Source organism: Candoia aspera, chromosome 3 (genome assembly GCF_035149785.1).
Source record: "Candoia aspera isolate rCanAsp1 chromosome 3, rCanAsp1.hap2, whole genome shotgun sequence".
Lineage (NCBI taxonomy): Eukaryota > Metazoa > Chordata > Lepidosauria > Squamata > Boidae > Candoia > Candoia aspera.
Genome location: NC_086155.1, coordinates 199731267 through 199750634, shown reverse-complemented (window position 1 = coordinate 199750634; position 19368 = coordinate 199731267). Strand labels below are relative to the sequence as shown.

General features: G+C 40.1%; 1 protein-coding gene across 3 annotated transcripts in view; it reads left to right on the top strand.

The window, feature by feature from the left end:
* Positions 1-19368, top strand: part of ASAP1 (ArfGAP with SH3 domain, ankyrin repeat and PH domain 1) — an 85598-nt gene that overhangs the window by 45608 nt on the left and 20622 nt on the right. For all 3 annotated transcript variants that reach the window (XR_010067678.1, XM_063299691.1, XM_063299692.1), the window contains 12 exons: positions 875-975; positions 4975-5044; positions 6977-7064; positions 7387-7435; positions 8580-8743; positions 8942-9075; positions 10374-10465; positions 11896-12082; positions 13044-13129; positions 16609-16724; positions 18143-18210; positions 18601-18708. Coding sequence is in view for 2 of the 3 variants with exons in the window: in XM_063299691.1 (XP_063155761.1) it covers positions 875-975; positions 4975-5044; positions 6977-7064; positions 7387-7435; positions 8580-8743; positions 8942-9075; positions 10374-10465; positions 11896-12082; positions 13044-13129; positions 16609-16724; positions 18143-18210; positions 18601-18708 (1263 nt within the window). In the remaining variant the exon portion in view is untranslated. The remainder of the gene's footprint in view (positions 1-874; positions 976-4974; positions 5045-6976; positions 7065-7386; positions 7436-8579; positions 8744-8941; positions 9076-10373; positions 10466-11895; positions 12083-13043; positions 13130-16608; positions 16725-18142; positions 18211-18600; positions 18709-19368) is intronic.

The window sequence follows — 19368 nt, the reverse complement described above, 5'->3', positions numbered from 1 at the left end:
GTGACTTCATGAAAAGTGTTCCTAGGAATAGGCTTATTTACCATGAGTTTCTAAGTAGTGCCCTGTAATAAAAACAGATAGTTTTCTTGAGGCTGTTGCTAAAAGTAGAAGAAGGCAAAGAAGGCGGATGGCTTACGCCAGCGTTTCTCAACCTTGGTGACTTTAGGACGTGTGGACTTCCAACACGTTATGAAGCACCTAAATGTGCCCCCTTCTGACTACTTTTATTATTGCCCTTATTAAGTGTTGATGATCGGAATAGACTGCAAAATGTTCAGTATTATTCTTTTAGAAAAATAAATTGTCTTACTTTTCTCTTTCTATGTTTCTTTTGCCTTCTCTGATCGAAGTCTAGGAGAGTAAGTCAATGCTTTAATGAATATTGTATTCACAGTGAATTTGCAGATCTTTTAGTCACTGTATTTTCATTAGGCTTGTGTGTTTGTGTATGTGTGCTGTACAGTATATACAGGCATTCACACATGTATATCCTGAATTGCATTTCAATTTCAAACCATGAACGAATAAGCATGGGAAATAAAATTGAACCATCAATATACATGTGTTTTACATGTGTGTATATAGCTTGCTTGCTTGCATCTGTTCTAAATTTACATCGGACATTTTAATTTTATTTTTAACTCAATGTGCTAAGATTTTCATTCAGAGCTTTTCTGTGTTGTGGAAGTGTGCAATAATCCTTTTATCTGCTAAGTTAAAAAAAAAAGTCTGCGTCAGAGTCTTCTGTAAAACAAAATCATTCTTTGTGCAGTAGTTCTATAAATGCAGGAATTAATGTGAAACAAAAACAACAAGCAAAGAACTAATCAGGGAAAGGAAAATATCAATATGTTTGTCCTTGCCTTCTGTCTAGGATTCACAGAGCAGGCAAGGAGGATACAGCATGCATCAGCTTCAGGGTAATAAAGAATATGGCAGTGAGAAAAAGGGTTATCTTTTAAAGAAGAGTGATGGGTATGTATTAGAGAGTATGATTTTTGATAGATGGAGTGAATTAATGCTGTGAAATTACTTTTTAAATGTAAAAATGTCTTCCTGGAGTACAGGAAGTATTCTATATTTCATTTATTACATCTTAAATGTTCCAGTGTTTGAAAAATGGCTCCCATTAATGCTGATAAGTCCATTTTCCCAAAAACCTGTCCAACCAAATGTCTCACAGCGGTTCAAGAGAGGCATGTGGTTGGCTGATGCTGTGATATAAATCTATTAATATGGCCAATAAATAGGTTTTTTTTAAAAAAAAATTAAAGTACAGACGTAAATATATTTCATGCATTAGGAAAGTAACATTCATTTTTCAGCTTGTCCCACCCCAGTTTGGTGTAATAATTTGAAAAATTGTTTGTAGGATTTTTATGTGCTAAATGAACTAATGATGAAAGGAAATTGACCTGTGTTTGAAGGGACAATGTATTCAAGGTGGTTTGAAGAAAAGAGATATGAGTATTTCTTTTCAAAGTTCATGCTTTACTCATTTAAAAAATAAACCATTCGGGATTAAAATATGTTTTCTCTAAGCTGGCATGGCATACACATTGCTGGAAAAAAACCCCAGACAATAAAGAAACAAGAAGTGATACAAGCACTCTTACACATAATATTCCATTTTATAGCTGAGCAGTATGCAGTCTCAGAATTATTTGCCCATAAATCAAAACAATAAAATTGCATAGGAAGGCAGCCTTTTTATTGCTATTATTGATCAGTCACAAATCCCACCTCCAAAAAAATCAGGCAGTGTCTCTCCACCTTCTTTCTAACTCTGATACAGACATTGAGGTGGTAAGGGCAATTAAAGATTCAGCCAAACCCCATTTATTATAACCCAGTAGAACGCATAACTCATTCAGATCAGGGAAAATACGAGTAAACTTGTCAATAATTTTAAAGTTTGGTCTTTATCTTTTAATGAGATGCTTATTTTGCCTTATTATTTATTTATTTCTGTGGTAGAAAGGCTGCCATCCTGCATTAAATTACTGCATATTAAGATATCTCTAAAACCTTGAGCTGAAATCGGTAAGGCATCCAGGTGTGTTCCTGTAGGTGAGCCAGTAGCCTCTATGAATAAAGCATTAATGGGGTTAGCCATCGTATGCAAATTAAAACTGATTTAACTTTCCATCAAGAGCTGCAGTTTAGCAGGGGTATACAGGCATCTTCCATGACAACTCTTTTAGTAGTTGAGTCAAAAAATGGGTTTGTTGTTTATTCGTTTAGTCGCTTCCCACTCTTCGTGACTTCATGGACCAGCCCACGCCAGAGCTTCCTGTTGGTCGTCAACACCCCCAGCTCCCCCAGGAACAAGTCCGTCACCTCTAGAATATCATCCATCCATCTTGCCCTTGGTCGGCCCCTCTTCCTTTTGCCTTCTGCTCTCCCTAACATCAGCATCTTCTCCAGGGTGTCCTGTCTTCTCATTATGTGGCCAAAGTATTTCAGTTTTGCCTTTAATATCATTCCCTCAAGTGAGCAGTCTGGCTTTACTTCCTGGAGGATGGACTGGTTTGATCTTCTGGCAGTCCAAGGCACTCTCAGAATTTTCCTCCAACACCACAGTTCAACAGCATTGATCTTCCTTCTCTCAACCTTCCTTATGGTCCAGCTCTCGCAGCCATATGTTACTACGGGGAACACCATTGCTTTAACTATGCGGACCTTTGTTGTCAGTGTGATGTCTCTGCTCTTAACTATTTTATCGAGATTTGTCATTGCTCTTCTCCCAAGGATTAAGCGTCTTCTGAGTTCCTGACTGCAGTCAGTATCTGCAGTAATCTTCACACCTAGAAATACAAAGTCTTTCACTGCCTCTACATTTTCTCCCTCTATTTGCCAGTTATCAATCAAGCTGGTTGCCATAATCTTGGTTTTTTTGAGGTTTAGCTGCAAGCCAGCTTCTGCACTTTCTTCTTTCACCTTCATCATAAGGCTGCTCAGTTCCTCTTCTCTTTCAGCCATCAAAGTGGTATCATCTGCATATCTGAGATTGTTAACGTTTCTTCCAGCGATTTTAACTCCAGCCTTGGATTCCTCAAGCCCAGCATGTCGCATGATGTGTTCTGCGTACAAGTTGAATAGGTAGGGTGAGAGTATACAGCCCTGCCGTACTCCCTTCCCAATCTTAAACCAGTCGGTTGTTCCATGGTCTGTTCTTACCGTTGCTACTTGGTCATTATACAGATTCTTCAGGAGGCAGACAAGATGACTTGGTATCCCCATACCACTAAGAATTTGCCACAATTTGTTATGGTCCACACAGTCAAAGCTTTAGAATAGTCAATAAAACAGAAATAGATGTTTTTCTGAAACTCCCTGCCTTTTTCCATTATCCAGCGGATATTGGCAATTTGGTCCCTAGTTCCTCTGCCTTTTCTAAACCCAGCTTGTACATCTGGCAATTCTCGCTCCATGAATTGCTGAAGTCTACCTTGCAGGACCTTGAGCATTACCTTACCGGCATGTGAAATGAGTGCCACTGTTCGATAGTTTGAACTTCCTTTCGTGTTTCCCTTTTTTTGGTATGGGGATGTAAGTTGATTTTTTCCAATCTGATGGACATTCCTGTGTTTTCCAAATTTGCTGACCTATAGCATGCATTACCTTGACAGCATCATCTTATGGCTTGTCCTGAATTCGAATTGAGATCATTCGATCGTGTTTTAGATTGTATCCAAGCACTGCTTTAGCCACTTTACTATTAATTATGAAGGCTACTCCATTTCTTCTGTGGTCCTCTTGTCCACAGTAGTAGATCTGGTGGTCATTTGATGTGAAGTGGCCCATTCCAGTCCATTTCAGTTCACTGACGCCCAAAATGTCTATCTTTAATCTTGATGTCTCACCAAGAACCACACCCAATTTGCCCTGGCTCATAGATCTTACATTCCAGGTTCCAATGGTGTGTTGATCCTTAGAACATCGGATTTGCCGTTCACCGCCAGCACCGTCGGCCGCTAGCCGTCCTTTCGGCTTTGAGCTAGCTGCGTCATCACGTCTGGGGCTAGTTGAACTCATCCTTTGTTCCTCCCCAGTAGTATTTTGACCATCTTCCGACCTGGGGATCTCATCTTCCGATGATATCTCTGGTTGTACTGATCCATTGAGTTTTCACGGCAAGAATACTGGATTGCCATTACCTTCCCCAGGGATCGCATTTAGTCTGACCTCTCTGTCATGACCTTCCCATCTTGGGTGGCCCTTCACGGTTTAGCTCAGGGCATCATTGAGGTGCTCAAGCTCCAGCACCACGACAAGGTAACAATCCTTTGCTGAAGCAAAAAATGGGTTGGGCCAAGATAAGTATGATGTTTGATTAAATGTTAATTTAGCGTCAATTTAATTAATAAATTAATGTAATTGTTCCCCATATGGCTACTAATTAAGGGTTTTTGAAGCCATGTGCAGGCCTGTGGCCTTCAGGCCCATCAAGTAAACCAAGTAAAAGAGCTTTTTAAAGAAAAAATGTAGATGATGGAGCAGAAGAAATAAGGCAGCCGTTTCTTCTTAAAAAAGTACCTACTGTGCCTGAGGAAAAATATAGTTCCTTTCAGTACAGCAGCCTGAAAGTATGAAGAAATAGGACTTATACTGGGGAGGATAATGTGGCTGTTTCAACCCCATTTTGCTGAATTATCTTCAAGCAGAACGACAGTCTGCTCCTGTCCAATTTCTTAGCTTTCAGACAGTAGACAGTTCGACTGCTTGGTGGTATGCCATTGCAGCCAGCTTGCATAAAACTCAAGAAATTCAACATGGCAGTGAAAATTGCATATGAAGAAAAGTCCTTTTCTGTACTTCAGCAATATAAATTTTTTCATGTAAATACCAATTGTGCATATTTCTGACAAATGCATGAAGTGTGTCAGATTGTGTGTGCTTGTTCTGCGGCACCTCATGAAAGAATCCTAATTTTGAACAATAGTTTATTGATTAATGTTGCTGTTTTATCAGCTTGCGGAAAGTTTGGCAGAGGAGGAAATGCACAGTTAAAAATGGCATTCTGACCATATCGCATGCAACTGTGAGTAGTCTTCTTATATCGTAAAAGATTGTCCTCCCTCTGAAGTTCCCCCCACGTGGAGTGAAATTAGATCTCAAGGTGATTAGCGGGCAACTTATTTTTGAAATGTAGAACTGTGTAGGATTAGTGATATTTGTGATCACAGGAAGAGTCCTATTTTTATTCACGCAGGTATAGTTAGAACCCTTTTTCATGTCTTCTATACAAGCTGTCCTCACTTACTGACCGCAATTGGGAACGGCAACTCCGTCACTAAGCAACATGGTCATAAAGTGAAAAATCACATGACCGTGCTACTTATGATAGCAGTCCTGGTTGCCGTTGTTAAGCGAATCCTGCGCAGTTGTTAAGTGCAATGTCATGTGCCCATGACTTGCTGGCTGGGGAATTCTGGGAGTTGAAGTCCACACATCTTAAGGTTGAGAAACCCTGGTCTACAAAGGCACATGGAATATTTCTCAACAGCACACTTTCTGTACTAAGCTATTTCTCTGTTGTTATCTCTTGTGAATTATTGATGCTTTGAGGAGTGAGAGAGAACAATGCATTTCCCGAGAATCTGTTTTATCTGTCCTAATACTATGGGCTTCATAATGCCCTATTTTAAGTTCTTTTAAGTTTCTGGTAACTTATCAAAAACTGGGTATAAATATGTAAATAAATGTAAAGTAAATCATTATTCATAACATATAGATACAGATGTATGTGTGTTCTGTAAAGCATCAAAGGCTGAAGAATAATAGTCTAAGTAGATCAGAAAATCAATCTATTGTCCATGCAATTAATTTGAATACGCTCCATCATTTAAGAGGTTGGCATTAGGAGACTGTCCTGTTATTATCTCACGTAACATTTGGTAGCTGCCCTAGCCAGGAGTTCATTCCAAGCCCATACAAGATACTCTCCAGGGGAAATTCTTCCACTTTAAAGCAGTTTTTGACGGTTGTGTGTGTCACGTTACATAAAAGAAACTCAACATTTAGAAAGTTTGCTATTCTGTGCTTTCACCCAATGACCATAACTTGGAAGACCAGCTTCAGTGGGTTTTCATCAAGACATTATGACTTAAACCAGAGACTTTAAAGTGTTAAATCATATGTACAACTTTTGGGCCAAAGTTGCTGCAAGGAAGTTAGAGATGGAGAATAGAGGTTCCAGTCAGATTCATTCTGATTTAATTATCAGCCTTTAGCAGATATTGCCCCCTTGTGTTCTATCTGCTTTCCAAGCACTGAATTCTTGGTATCTGGAAAATGATGCTGAATTTGGTATTCAAGAACAAGCTGTCATTAGTGATTGTGAAATACCTCCTCTAAAGGATTGGAGAAGAAATTGTTCCATGTTTCTCAGCGTTTCAGCTGAACAGGTAGCTGCAAAGTTACCTCCATCCATGTTTAACCAAATCCATATGGCCTTAAAAAAAAAAGCAATAAAGAAATAAACTTTTTCTAGAAGGCTCGGAAGAGGAGACTTCTCTTCTTTACCCATTTTGTGTAGAACTTATTTTTTTAAAAAATTAATAACAAAGCCCATTTTGATTTAAAGTGCTAAACAAACGATTGGCTGTTATTCTTTATGAATACGTCTGTTCAGCTCATCTAACAAGAGATTTAGTGTCGTCGTTAGATTACTGTAATCAAGTAACATGCCTCCTGCCATCCCATAAAAAGCCACTTCCGGATCATGTTTCATTCTTGCAAACATTCTAACATTTCTTAATAATGAGTTACAGGGAAGATGAAATTGTTTAGTTCTGTTAGTACACCCACAGCCGAGTAAGGAATAGTGATGCAGTTGAAAAGATCATAACGTTTGGTAGTGGACAAAAAAAAAGAAAAAAAAAAAGAGCATCTGTGTGATGATGACCTTTGAATTAGAAACGTAATTTTTAAAAATTAAGTGAAGTAAAATCGTGTTTTTCTTATTTTTAAGTCAAACAGGCAGCCTGCTAAATTAAATCTGCTCACGTGCCAGGTGAAGCCAAATGCTGAAGACAAGAAGTCATTTGACTTGATATCACGTATGTTTTCAAAGTTAATTACTTGGGTGTCACATGCAGTCCTTTGGATTGGGTTGTCATGAATAGAACATGCAACGTGAATCTTCCATGCTCTTCGAACTATTCATCTCTGGATATTTTTGTAAGAGCAAATCAACTTGCATTTCTTTAAATGTGAGCAAAATGTTTCCTACTGAAAATAGAACCTTTAAAGGTTCCCTGACTCATCTCAGCATATGTCCTGAGTTACTAAACGTTGTCTGTAAGACTTTCAGTAATTTTTTTCTCTAAGAATATAATTAGTATGTTCATTATTTTGAAGATTTGCATGTTTATGTTCCAGATAACAGAACATACCACTTTCAGGCAGAGGATGAGCAAGACTATGTTGCGTAAGAACATTTTCATTCCTGGAGTTACTGGAAACATTCATTTTTAACCCATAATAAACAGGATTAATGTTGGCTTGCAAAATAGGTGTATATTTTAGCTACTTCACACAATGTGGATGGCTGTGCCTGCTGATCTTTTTCCAGGCTATTTTTCCCCTGGCATGTCATTCCAGACTGTTCTTTAAGCTTAAAGAAGATTTCTTAGGACATCCCAGTGATGAAATAGATAGACACACACACACACACACATCATGTTATTTTTATTACCAGTTTTAATTGGTAGCAGTTTTCTGCTTCAGTTTTTAATGTGAGCGTCTGTGGCTCAGAACCTGGATCTCCCTGGTGCCAGTCTTGACCCCTTCACCACTGTGCCATGTTGGCTCTCATAAAATTGGAATCATAATAATGGAATCTGTTGATTGCTTTGATTACACAACAAATCAAAGCATTGGGCTTGCATTCATAGGAGGTGTGCTCATTCACACTGGACTTCAGTCTAGTGACGAGTAAATATTAAAGCACCAAGTTAGACCAGATCGCAGTTAAATGAAGTCTGTGAACAGTCAGTCCTCGCCTTGATTTTCGAATGAACTGCATATCCCTCATCTGTGATGCACAGAGACCATCTGTGATACTTTATGTAGTCATCTGCATTTTCATAAGTGATCCGCATTCCTTCGTGGGCATTTTGTCCCTGAAGAACCCGGTAAATATCTTTGATTTAAAGAACTCAGGAAAATACAAAAAGCCATGTCTTAATCTCTTTGGGAAATTAAGGTGGAGCCTTTCCATGTAGAAGCTGGGCTCTAGAATAATCTAAGTTACATCCGTGCAGATACAAAAGCTCGATGTGCGAAGTCACAAGTAACCACTCAAAAAAAAAAACACACAATTTCAGCCAAATGGGTATGCAGACTTTATATGTACTTGAAAATAGGAAAATAGGAAAATTTCCCAATGTACTTACGTTGTCTCATCTCTTTCAAACTTTCTCATTTCATCTCTTTCAAAGTTTGAAATCGATGGAACAGTATAAGAACTTCGGGAAGTTTTCCTCTTTTATTCCTCCATATCGTGTTTCTTTTATAGTTTCTTATATTGGGTAGATAATGCTGTGATCAAAAACATTTCTGTCTTACTTTAGGTGGATATCAGTATTGACCAACAGCAAAGAAGAAGCTTTAAATATGGCCTTTCGCGGAGAACAGAGCACAGGGGAGAACAGCCTAGAGGATCTTACTAAAGCCATAATTGATGACATTCAGAGATTGGCTGGAAATGATGTCTGTTGTGACTGTGGATCACCAGGTACTTGGATGTACATTAACAACGTCTTGCTCAAGAAATTTGTTCCTGAGATACGTTTCGATACACAGTCTAAAGTTTAACCCAAGTATCAAATAGCATTAGGTTTTTGCTCTTACAATAAACTATCCAAAAGCATTGCTGTTAGTGAAAAAAAAAAGATTATTAACGTTGCTCTTGTTCATTTTTTATTTTCTTTAGATCCAACATGGCTTTCAACTAACCTGGGTATTTTAACCTGTATAGAGTGTTCCGGAATACACAGAGAAATGGGTGTTCATATTTCTCGAATCCAGTCTTTAGAATTGGACAAATTAGGAACATCTGAACTCTTGGTAAACGGATTTATAAAATAAGTAATATTCACCTGCTGTAATTATAAGAAAAAATTGGACAGAGACTACGCATCGGTGGTTCTGCAGAAATCTGTGTTCGATCTGCAGTTTAGGCTGGAAGTGGTTTGAACTGTTCCAGGGCATTCTGGCCATGAAACGGATAGGTTTCATCTGCTGCACCGTGTGCAGGATACCTGGAACTTCATCCTGTTTAGAGGATGTACTTCCAGAAACTGGGACAGTGTGGTTTGGAAGAGGTTGGGCATTCTCAGGAAGTTTGGCACTGCCAGGAGATTCAGCATGTTCCACATGGGAACGGGTTGGGGAAAGCAAACTGAATTGAATCCGGGCAAATGTCATGCTCCCAGATCAAACATTCCCAGAGCATCTGATCCGACTCTCATGCGTGAATGGAATCAACACGGGTTGAGACTTGCGTATGAATCGGATTTAAACTAGACTCAGGGAGTGAGGTTAATTCTGTTTTGGTGGGAGTTGCATTCCTCCTGGCAGAGCAGGTTTGCAGCTGGGTGTTATTCCTTAATATCCTCAACTTCCACTTATTTGCAGGTGGCAGCTGGGATGGGGAGAACTGTGATGACCAGCATGGCAGCTGTGACTGTTGTTGAGCTGATCAGATTTGACAGTGGTTATCCAGGACTTGATTAAATACTATCTGGACTGTGGAACGTGCTGTATGTAGAGCTACTTTTGAAAAGTGCCCAGAAGTTGTAATTAGTGTAGAAATGATAACTAAACTACCTGATCATATCTTACCTGTACCAAAATATCTTACCAGCTTCCAGTTGTTTACCAGGTACAATTTAAGTTGCTGACTTAACTGCTTAGGGCCTTAACTGGATGAGGGAGCATATCTCCCTTTACAAATCTTTTTGGCTGTTAAGATACGCAGAAGATGCCTTTGGAATACGCTTCCATTGTCAGAGGCCGAATTTTCTAGTACACCAAAGCAGGCCTTCTCCTGCGTTACTCCTGGGCTGTTGAACATAGACTAGTGTTTCTCAACCTCAGCAACTTTAAGCTGTGTGGACTTGCTGGCTGGGGAATTCTGGGAGTTGAAGTCCACACAGCTTAAAGTTGCTGCGGTTGAGAAACACTGACACAGGCTAACAAGAGTTGCAGTTGGCTTTCACTCTCTCAGCGTTTATAAAATTGTGTTGAAGGGTAGCTTTTAAACATCAGATAGACTTAAAGTATATTATGGTTTGAAAGTGTTACAATTAATGGCAAATGTTTAATTGCATGATGTTTTGTTTGTTTGTTTGTTTCATGCTTAGCTGGCCAAGAACATAGGAAATAATAGTTTTAATGAAATTATGGAGGGAAACTTACCAAGCCCCTCTCCAAAACCTACTCCATCAAGTGATATGTAAGTAATGAAAAAACTGCAATTAGCAACACACACGCACACATATCGTTAGTCTTGTGCAAATCGTCAAACGCTTCATTTGCAAATGCCGCATTCCTCTGGATGTCCTTCTCAAAGCTGCAAAAGGAGTGGGGCTGCTTCAGGGCCCTTCTGTAGGTTTTCTGGATATGCTTGTGTGTAGGCACTCAGGAAAATACTGCTTCCCCAAAGGCTGACAAGGAAGTTGCTGGTTTTCCAGCTATCCCCATCAAAGCTAGTAGACCATGGGAGAGCTCTAAGCATCTATGTCAAGCCTTCAAGTAACTATCTCAAGAAGCAGATCCAGATGTAAGTTCATGCCCTAATGTTATGAGGAAATACTGGCATCAGGCTGTTTTTCAGATGTCATTCTTCATGAAATCCTTTTTTCTAATGCTGTTCATGATGCTTCTCTTTTTCAAATCAAGGCTTGAAAGCCGGTGTGTTTGAATTCTCAGGATTTGTTTCTGCGTGGGACATTTGGGAGTAGCTCAGGGTTTATTCTGTTTGTTTTTCCTACTGTGGGTGTCAGCATACAGACAAGAAACTATGAGTCAATGGTCTTCCTGATTTTTCTGTGAGTGGCTTAATAGGGCCTCATTTGAGCACATTCATGCTTCCTTTTACAGTGAAGAAGTTCTTATCTGAGGTTCTTCATGATCTTTACTCTCATTCTTAGTCCTTTTTAAATCATCTTTAACCCTTTTTCTGGTTCTTCCATCATTTTAAGCATCCCTTGATACATAATGTTCAGATAATTATTGGTCATTTATCTGCTGAAATCTCAGTTTGAAGAGAGAGATGGGATGAAAGTAGGAACTCTTGTTCTTATAATCACTGGATTGGCTGAACGGGGAAATGTTACCATCTATGGCAGCCTTTCTCAACCTTTTGACCCTGGAGGAACCCTTGAAATATTTTTCAGGCCTCGGGGAACCCCTGCACATCCAGGCTCAAAGATAGTCCAGAAGTTACAAAATTATTATGTTCATTTCATGGGTAGGCCTGCATAGATGCATTAACAGTGTTCTTAAACTAAAAATAAAGAATGAAGCTTACCTCTTTAATGTGAAGTTGCTGGAATTTGAAATAATTTTTTTAAATAAATTGTGATCTCCCAGGGAACCCCTAGCGACCTCTTGTGGAACCCAAGGGTTCCACGGAGCCCTGGTTGAGAAACCCTGATCTATGCTATTGGGTGCCTCTGTATCAGAGTCCTAAATGTTTTGGAGAGGCATCTTCTGATGTGAAATTGTGAAAACAACCAGGAGATGAATAAACATGGCTAATTTTTCTTCAGTTTTCCTCTTGTTTAATCCTTCAATCTTAAGGTTTGATCTGAAATGTAAATTTGAATGTGATTATTTCTTTAAAAGCAATCTGTTAATGTTTTTGCTTTGCTTTGCTTTCAGGACTGCACGTAAAGAGTTTATCACTGCTAAATATGTAGACCATAAGTTCTCCAGAAAGACCTGTGCATCTGCAGCAGCTAAACTGAATGAACTGCTAGAGGCTGTCAGATCCAGGGATTTACTTGCACTAATCCAAGTCTATGCAGAAGGAGTTGAACTAATGGAGCCACTGTTAGAGCCTGGACAGGTGAGATCTCAGACAAGTTGTCTGAATTTACATATGTTTAAGAAACAAATATGTGCAGACAAAAAAAACTAAATCAAAAAATGAGGATTGCATCACAGTCACGATTTTTTGTACCTTTGCACATTTGTGTGTATGTATATGTGTATACGTATATGTGTGTATGTATACATTAACTATATACACATATACATGTCTGTACATACGCATTAACTTCTAACTGCTGAGCTTGCCAATCGGAAGGTTGGCGGTTCGAATCCGCGTGACGGGGTGAGCTCCCGTTGCTAGTCCCCGCTCCTGCCAACCTAGCAGTTCGAAAACATGCAAATGTGAGTAGATTAATAGGTACCGCTTCGGCGGGCAGGTAACAGCGTTCCGTGTAGTCATGCCGGCCACGTGACCACAGAGGAAGTGTCTACGGACAAACGCCGGCTCTTTGGCTTTGAAACGGAGATGAGCACCGCCCCCTAGAGTCAGACACGACTGGACTTAATGTCAAGGGAAACCTTTACCTTTACTTACCCCATTCCCACTGCCTTCAACTTTTATGTGACTCCTGACATATCCCGCTATTACTTCCATATAACGAAGTAGGAAGCTGCATATTCTAATACACCATCATTTTGCCTTCTTTAAGAAAACATTCATTTTTTACAAACTGTCTATATAGTACCAATTACCTTTCTGCCAACATTTGCACTTCTGAAATTTTTCGCCATCTATTTTCTCATAATACTCTACCAAGCTACGCTAATTCATGCACTCGCTCTAGTTTTTTTGCCATTTAAATACACGTGATAACCTTCACTCTGCTTCCCTTGTCAAACCCAGGTACCTGAGTCATTGACACATTCATTTTCAGAGCTGCAATCCTTGATCTAGCATTCACTGCAAATCATTCAGATTGTAGCCAGCAACTTTGCACTGGTGTGGGTTAATTTGCAGCTTTTTTATCTGACTTTAGGAGCCAGGTGAAACTGCTCTTCATTTAGCAGTCCGGACTGCTGATCACACCTCACTCCATCTGGTTGACTTCCTTGTACAAAACTGGTAACAGCTCTTTGTTTATATTTTGGAGTATAAGCATTAAATTAGTTTCTCTCTGACTTTTACTGTGTAATCACATGCATTACTCTCCCCCCACCTCCAAAGTCTGGGCTAGAGAACTGAATCCAGCAAAAGGGACTATAATGTCCAAGTAAGGGACTGGGGGAAGGGAGAGGCTGCCCCTGCTGTCTTCCAAATGAATGAAATGAAAAGACAGCAGGGGACTCACTATTTTCTGCTCTGCGCTCTAAATCTTTTTTTTTTTTGTAAAGCCCTAGTTCTGCACCAATTTATCTGAACCTGCTGCAGAATGGTCTTTTTCAAAGTCTGCCGAATTTTGTTTTATTAAACTTTATTAAGATTTCAAGATAAAAAGATAAAAGCAAACAACAAATGATAAAAAGTGAAGTAAGAAAACAAAATAGAAAAAAGATGTGATGGTTCCAGTTCTCAAATCCGCTTTTAAATCCTAAACGTAGAAATTCTCAGTACAATCCATTAAGGATATAGAAGAATTCTTTATTAGGAACAAGCAGCTTGCAAAGAGTGATGTGAAATGTAGCCAGAGCCCTGAATGAAGTTTTTCCTGCTCCGATCTTTGAATTAAACACTTTCCCACTCCGTGCCAACCCCTCCTTCTGAGTCTCTTATCAATTAGTATTTTTCCTCTCAGCCATACAACCCCCACCAGTTCATCTTCCAGACTCTGCTAGAAAGCACCGACAGGTCGGCCTTGATGCTGAGCTCTTCTGTAAACATTCTCCAACTGCCTCTTGCTGGAATGCCGCCCCTCCTCTTTCACCCAGGCAGAATTCACTGGTGCTGACACGCATCTTGCTTGTAACTCTCTGTCAGCACCCCTAAGCACAAAACCATGGCAGGGCTTTGCAGTTGAGCGAACCCTGACAAAAGAGCAAAATCAAAAGTGCAGAAAAAGAAAAAGAGAAGAAAGAAAGAAAATACAGAACAGGAATGACTTCCGTCCTCCTTTGCTACAGATAGAAGTGTACATTTGCATTAAACTCTTACTCCAAGTTTACAACATAGCGTTCATTGATTTTCTTGTCGATTATTATTTCTATAAAGTCTGCAGAATTTGTGAGGGGTTCGTTTTGCCACTTGTGGGAATTCTGCCCTCCCCCTCCTGAACTTCAGCATCATGCTCCTGGTGCCTTAAATGTCAGAGGAAATGTTGGATTGTTTTCGAGGTCATTAGACCAAACTGAAAATAGGAAGGTGCAGGAGGAGGAAGCTAGCAGATGATTTTATTTTTGTTACCCCCGGATCAGTGGTAGCTCAGGGATGGGACATTGACTAGATAACTTTTGCACTCTCCCATTGGTCAGCTGGACATGAACACAGCTTGGTTCTTGGCGCTGCACATTCTCCACATTTCATCCCTGGAAGGAATGATAATCAGCACAGGTTGGCTTCCCACTGCTTTGTGAGGGCACGGGAAGCAGAAATACTGACGATGTGGAAATGCCCTCAGATAATCAGTGCATCCTTTTTCATTTCTTTTAAGTGGAGAAACCTTTGAAAAAATGCACTGAGAAACTTCCATAGTCTCTGGGACATCAAAAGGTTACTGCAGCTATTGCTGAGTTCTTTCAGTCCTTGCAGTTAGAGATTCCTGGGGGAAGGTAAAAAAAATAATCAGTAGGACAGCTGCAACAGTTAGAAGAAAAGGGAAGGCTGTGATCTCGTGGCCACAGGAGAAATATAGGGAAGGTGAGGTCATGACTGGTGGCCAGGGTGCAGCGTCAGCAGGGCCAATGCTTGTTGAAAGAGCCAGCGATCCACAAAGTCCAATCAGAGGCGAGAGGCAGATCTAGAAAGTAGGTAGGCAACAACATAAAGGCTTGGGAAAATGGGGCACGGTGGTAGCAGAGAAGCAAGTGTGGTCTGTGTCAGTTGAGGATTTAAATACCCAAAAGTTTCACAAGCCAGTCTGAGTTACAAGGCCTAGAGTCCAAGAGCAGAGTAAGGATCCAGGATTGCAGGTCCATCTTTGGAATGTAGTTCCCAATAGAGCACAAGGTCCCGGTTGGCTGCTCCTAAATAGCCCCAGTTGCAGGTGCGGCTCAGTTAGGAGTGTTGTCTTAGTTACTACCCCAAGTAACTAAGCAGATTGCCATGGTTCCGTCCTTCAGAGTTGCTGGCGCATCCTGGGACTAGATGTCCTGCCAGGATCTAGCCCATTATCGGAGCCCGCCCTCGCCTTTTCCTGCTCATTGTTTCCCTGGTCTGCTTCCTGTGATGGATAGCCTGTTGGCTCCCAAGTTTGACAGCTCATTGGATTGGGCCTTCAGCCACTGTCTCCACGGAGTCAGAGGGTACCTGTCAGCCTTTCAAGGTAGTCCAGGCAGGAAGCAGGCCCAGATGAACGAACTATATTTTATCTGACCGCTCCCCTGGCTGTGGCTCTTCCCACTGTCTCCCAAGGTCATTCCCACATACTGTAACCGTACCATAACTCCTGCTTACAGTTCCACCAACCTCAAAACGTAGCACCCCGTAAAGAGCCACTGTAAAAAAATCTGTTCGGCAACAGTGCCTTATACAAACATGCTTAATGCTAGCACCTTCCCTCTTTTCTCAGAAAGGAACTACATTGGAACTACTGTAAGTGGTATTGTGGGAGAAGAGGAAGAGAAGATGCCTCTTTCCAGCCCACCCAGTTTCTCACTGGGGATTCTCTCCGTCTGCCATTTGTTCCAGAAGGTGCTACTATCATTAAACAGCATCTTCAGGTGCAAACAGCAGGTAGGAAAGATTGTTGGAGGGTTGGAAGCAGGTAAAAGTTTTCTTTTTATGGTAAACGAAAACAGTGCTTTGAAAAGCATGTACTTTGACCTTATATGAATTTTTTATTGGGCACCAACCCTAGACTAATTTTGGGAGGGTCAATCATTGACGCTTCAGATCTCTACCTTGTATATTGGGTTTTATGTATTTATTTTGCCCTGCTTTACTTCACTCTTTATCCACCATGTAATTCTTTCCACAATGTTAGGCTTCGAGGCCTGGCATAGCCTCCGCTCCTCAGGTTCCTTGTAGCCATAAAAAATATTGACTCTTCCTTCTGCCACCCTGGCAAGGCTCTTAACCTTCTTTTCAAGCAACAGTTACAACTTCCTTATTCTTCTATTTGTGGGAGAAATTAGAAATATATGCACAGTATGTCTACCACATTTGCTGGAAAGAAGATTCTCTGCCATGGTGTTCCGTCTAGAAGAAAGATACTGTAGTTAAGAGAAACAGGATCGTTACGTTTATTAGAACCATCGTCATCGTCATCATCACCTGATTTTTAAAAGGCCAGAAAAATTACTGCTACCGGTCGTTGTGGACTCTCTGATTCACAAATAGTACAAGCTTTTTACTGAAGAAATTAAATTCATGGATATGTACTGCATATCCCAAATATAAACGTTTAGGTATGTAACCTAATATATAATTTGTTTTTACTTTATTTTTAGTGGAAACCTGGATAAGCAAACAGTGTTGGGGAATACAGTTCTACACTATTGCAGTATATATAACAAGCCAGAATGTTTGAAGTTGGTCTTGAAGGGCAAGCCAACTTTACATACAGGTGAGCGAGTTCTCCTCTTGAAATACAGTCTATAAAAGATGGTGGAGGTAAATATTAGAATTCACTGTAAAAAAGGCACAGCTGACTGGAAGGGAAGTCTTTTGACTTAAATACAATGCTGGAAGTAATTACAAATATTCCTCAAGTAATTACCATAAAAAGCTTCTTTCATGGTGCAATCTCCTGATGATTCTTGTTTAGCATTTTGTTCATATTCCAACTATACCTTTGATGATTTAGCTCAGCTGTCATTGCTTTTGATGTTAACTTGTTAAAATAAGATGTCGTTGATCAAGGGTTTGAACAATGTATATTTTCAAGTGTTCTCTGAACATTCATAAATACAGACTTTCATAAAGTAATTGAGATATAATACTGAAGTGACATAATTTGTAATTCCAGGTCCTTGATTCCCGTATCTGTAGTTTACACCAGTAGCCAAGGAAGCCAGACCATGCCCACTTGCCATTAGATGTCTCTATTGCTTAAATGGAGAAAAGCAAAACATTACAGGTAGTCCTCACTTAACGACCAAAATTGGTACCAGAATTTTGGTTGCTATGTGAAGCAGTCATTAAGAGAATCCGACCCAATTTTATGACCTTTTTGTGGTGGTCGTTAAGCAAATCACTGCAGGCATTAAGTGAACCATGTGGTTGTTAAGCGAATCACACAGTTCCCATTGATTTTGCTTGTCAGAAGCTGGCTGGGAAGGTCGAAAATGGTGGTCATGTGACCACAGGATGCGGCGATGGTCATAAATGCTAACCATCTGCCAAGTGCTCAAATCGTGATCATGTGACAGTGGGGACGCTGTGACGGTTGTGTGAGGACCGGTCAGAAGTTGGTTTTTCAGCACTGTTATTAAGTCCGAACTGTCACTAAACAAATGGTTGTTAAGTGAGGACCAACTGTATTTTCATTTTACCAGTTCACCAACCCCAGAAGGATTCTTTATTGTTCTTCTGAGCTGTGGTCTACAGCATGTGAGTCACGTATGAATGTCCATTTTTTCTAGTAAGCGGGTTCTCCTGAACTTCCTTGTTCTTTGTAATGTATAGAGCCATCCTCTTTAGATGGCATAAGCAGGAAAGGGCAATGGATTGAGACCATGGCTGCTTGCTCCTCTGCCTGAATTGCAGGCGGTTTTAAGACCTTCATTTCCTGATCCAGATTTTTCTCTCAGAGGATCTTCTCAGAGCAAATACCTGGTCACGGAAGGGATTGTGAGAGGCGTGTTGTATCTACACCACTTGGTTGTGTGAGCAGGGATAAGTCGAGCCAGATGCCCTTCTTCCATGTAACAACCGTGTGATTTTCACTGCATCTTTTTTTTTTTAATGGTTATTGAATATTGAACTTTATTACAACATTTAGCAGTTTGGTTTAACAAGTTAACTTTATCCTGAAACTTGCAGCAAATCAAACTGGGGAGACTGCCCTGGACACGGCAAAGAGACTGAAAGCTATCCAATGTGAAGACCTGGTAAGAAAAAGAAAATTATGCTTGTTTGCAATTAGGAGATGGAGGAGGGAACAGTGCCTGAAAATCTCTCTCATTTTGCAAGTACAGAACGGGATGGATTGGCTGCAGGCAGAGATCCCAGAGCGACATTCTGCTCTTTTTCAGTGTTTCTCTATTTCCCCCAAGCAAAAAAGATCCCTGATTTCAAAGCACGAACCGTTGTATTGGGAATAGAGTTTTCTATGCTTCATTTCTTAATTTGAATTAGGGTTCTTTTCATCACGATAAAGGGTTTTCAATAAATCAGACAAAGCCATGCGTTTGGATATAGTACAGAATGCCCCTGCAAAGAACAGAGCATGCCTTTCACAAAACACCGAAGACTCCATTTCTGAATTACATGCATTTCAGCTTTCTCAGGCCAAAGCCGGAAAACTAAATCCACATGTGCACATTGAATATGAGTGGAATCTTCGGCAGGAAGAAATGGACGAAAGCGATGACGACCTGGATGACAAGGTAAAGAAGAATTGGGGATTATATTGTTTCGCAATGGATTGGGTGGTGGTGACATAGTCCCCATCTTTCCTTTCTGAACCTGGAAGTAGGGCTGAAAAAGTGGTTTGGAAGTAGTATTGAGAACATTTAAGGAAAAGGCTGCATTTGACCAAGAAATCATGGAACTAACAGATGGAAGAATACTAATAATGATGGTTAACCCATTGATCTTTACGCATTTGTTATATCCTACAGTCTATGCATAATTAGCTTGGGGTGACATACAAATTCAACCAGTAGTGACCACATTTGTGAAAGCAAATTATTAACAGCCCATGAAATATTTTGTGCAAGGTCCTTCTAAAACTCGTCCTTCAGGTTCTTGTTCCTGATGGATAGCAGAAGTGGTCAAAGCCTCGCTAAAGGATGGTGGTGGTGGTGGTGATGACGATAGCGATTTATTAAACTTGTATGTCTCCCAACTCTCAACAACTCTGGGCGATGTACAGTAACTCCAGAGGTACTGAAGGAGAATAGATCAGGATTCATTGTATGTGTTTTCATGTGATGAATGTTGGTTGGCTCCTGAACAAAATACTTATAACCTAGTTAGAGCTTCACTCAAAAATAAAATATATTTAGAAACGATATGTCAACATATAATTGAATAATCTACTTTCT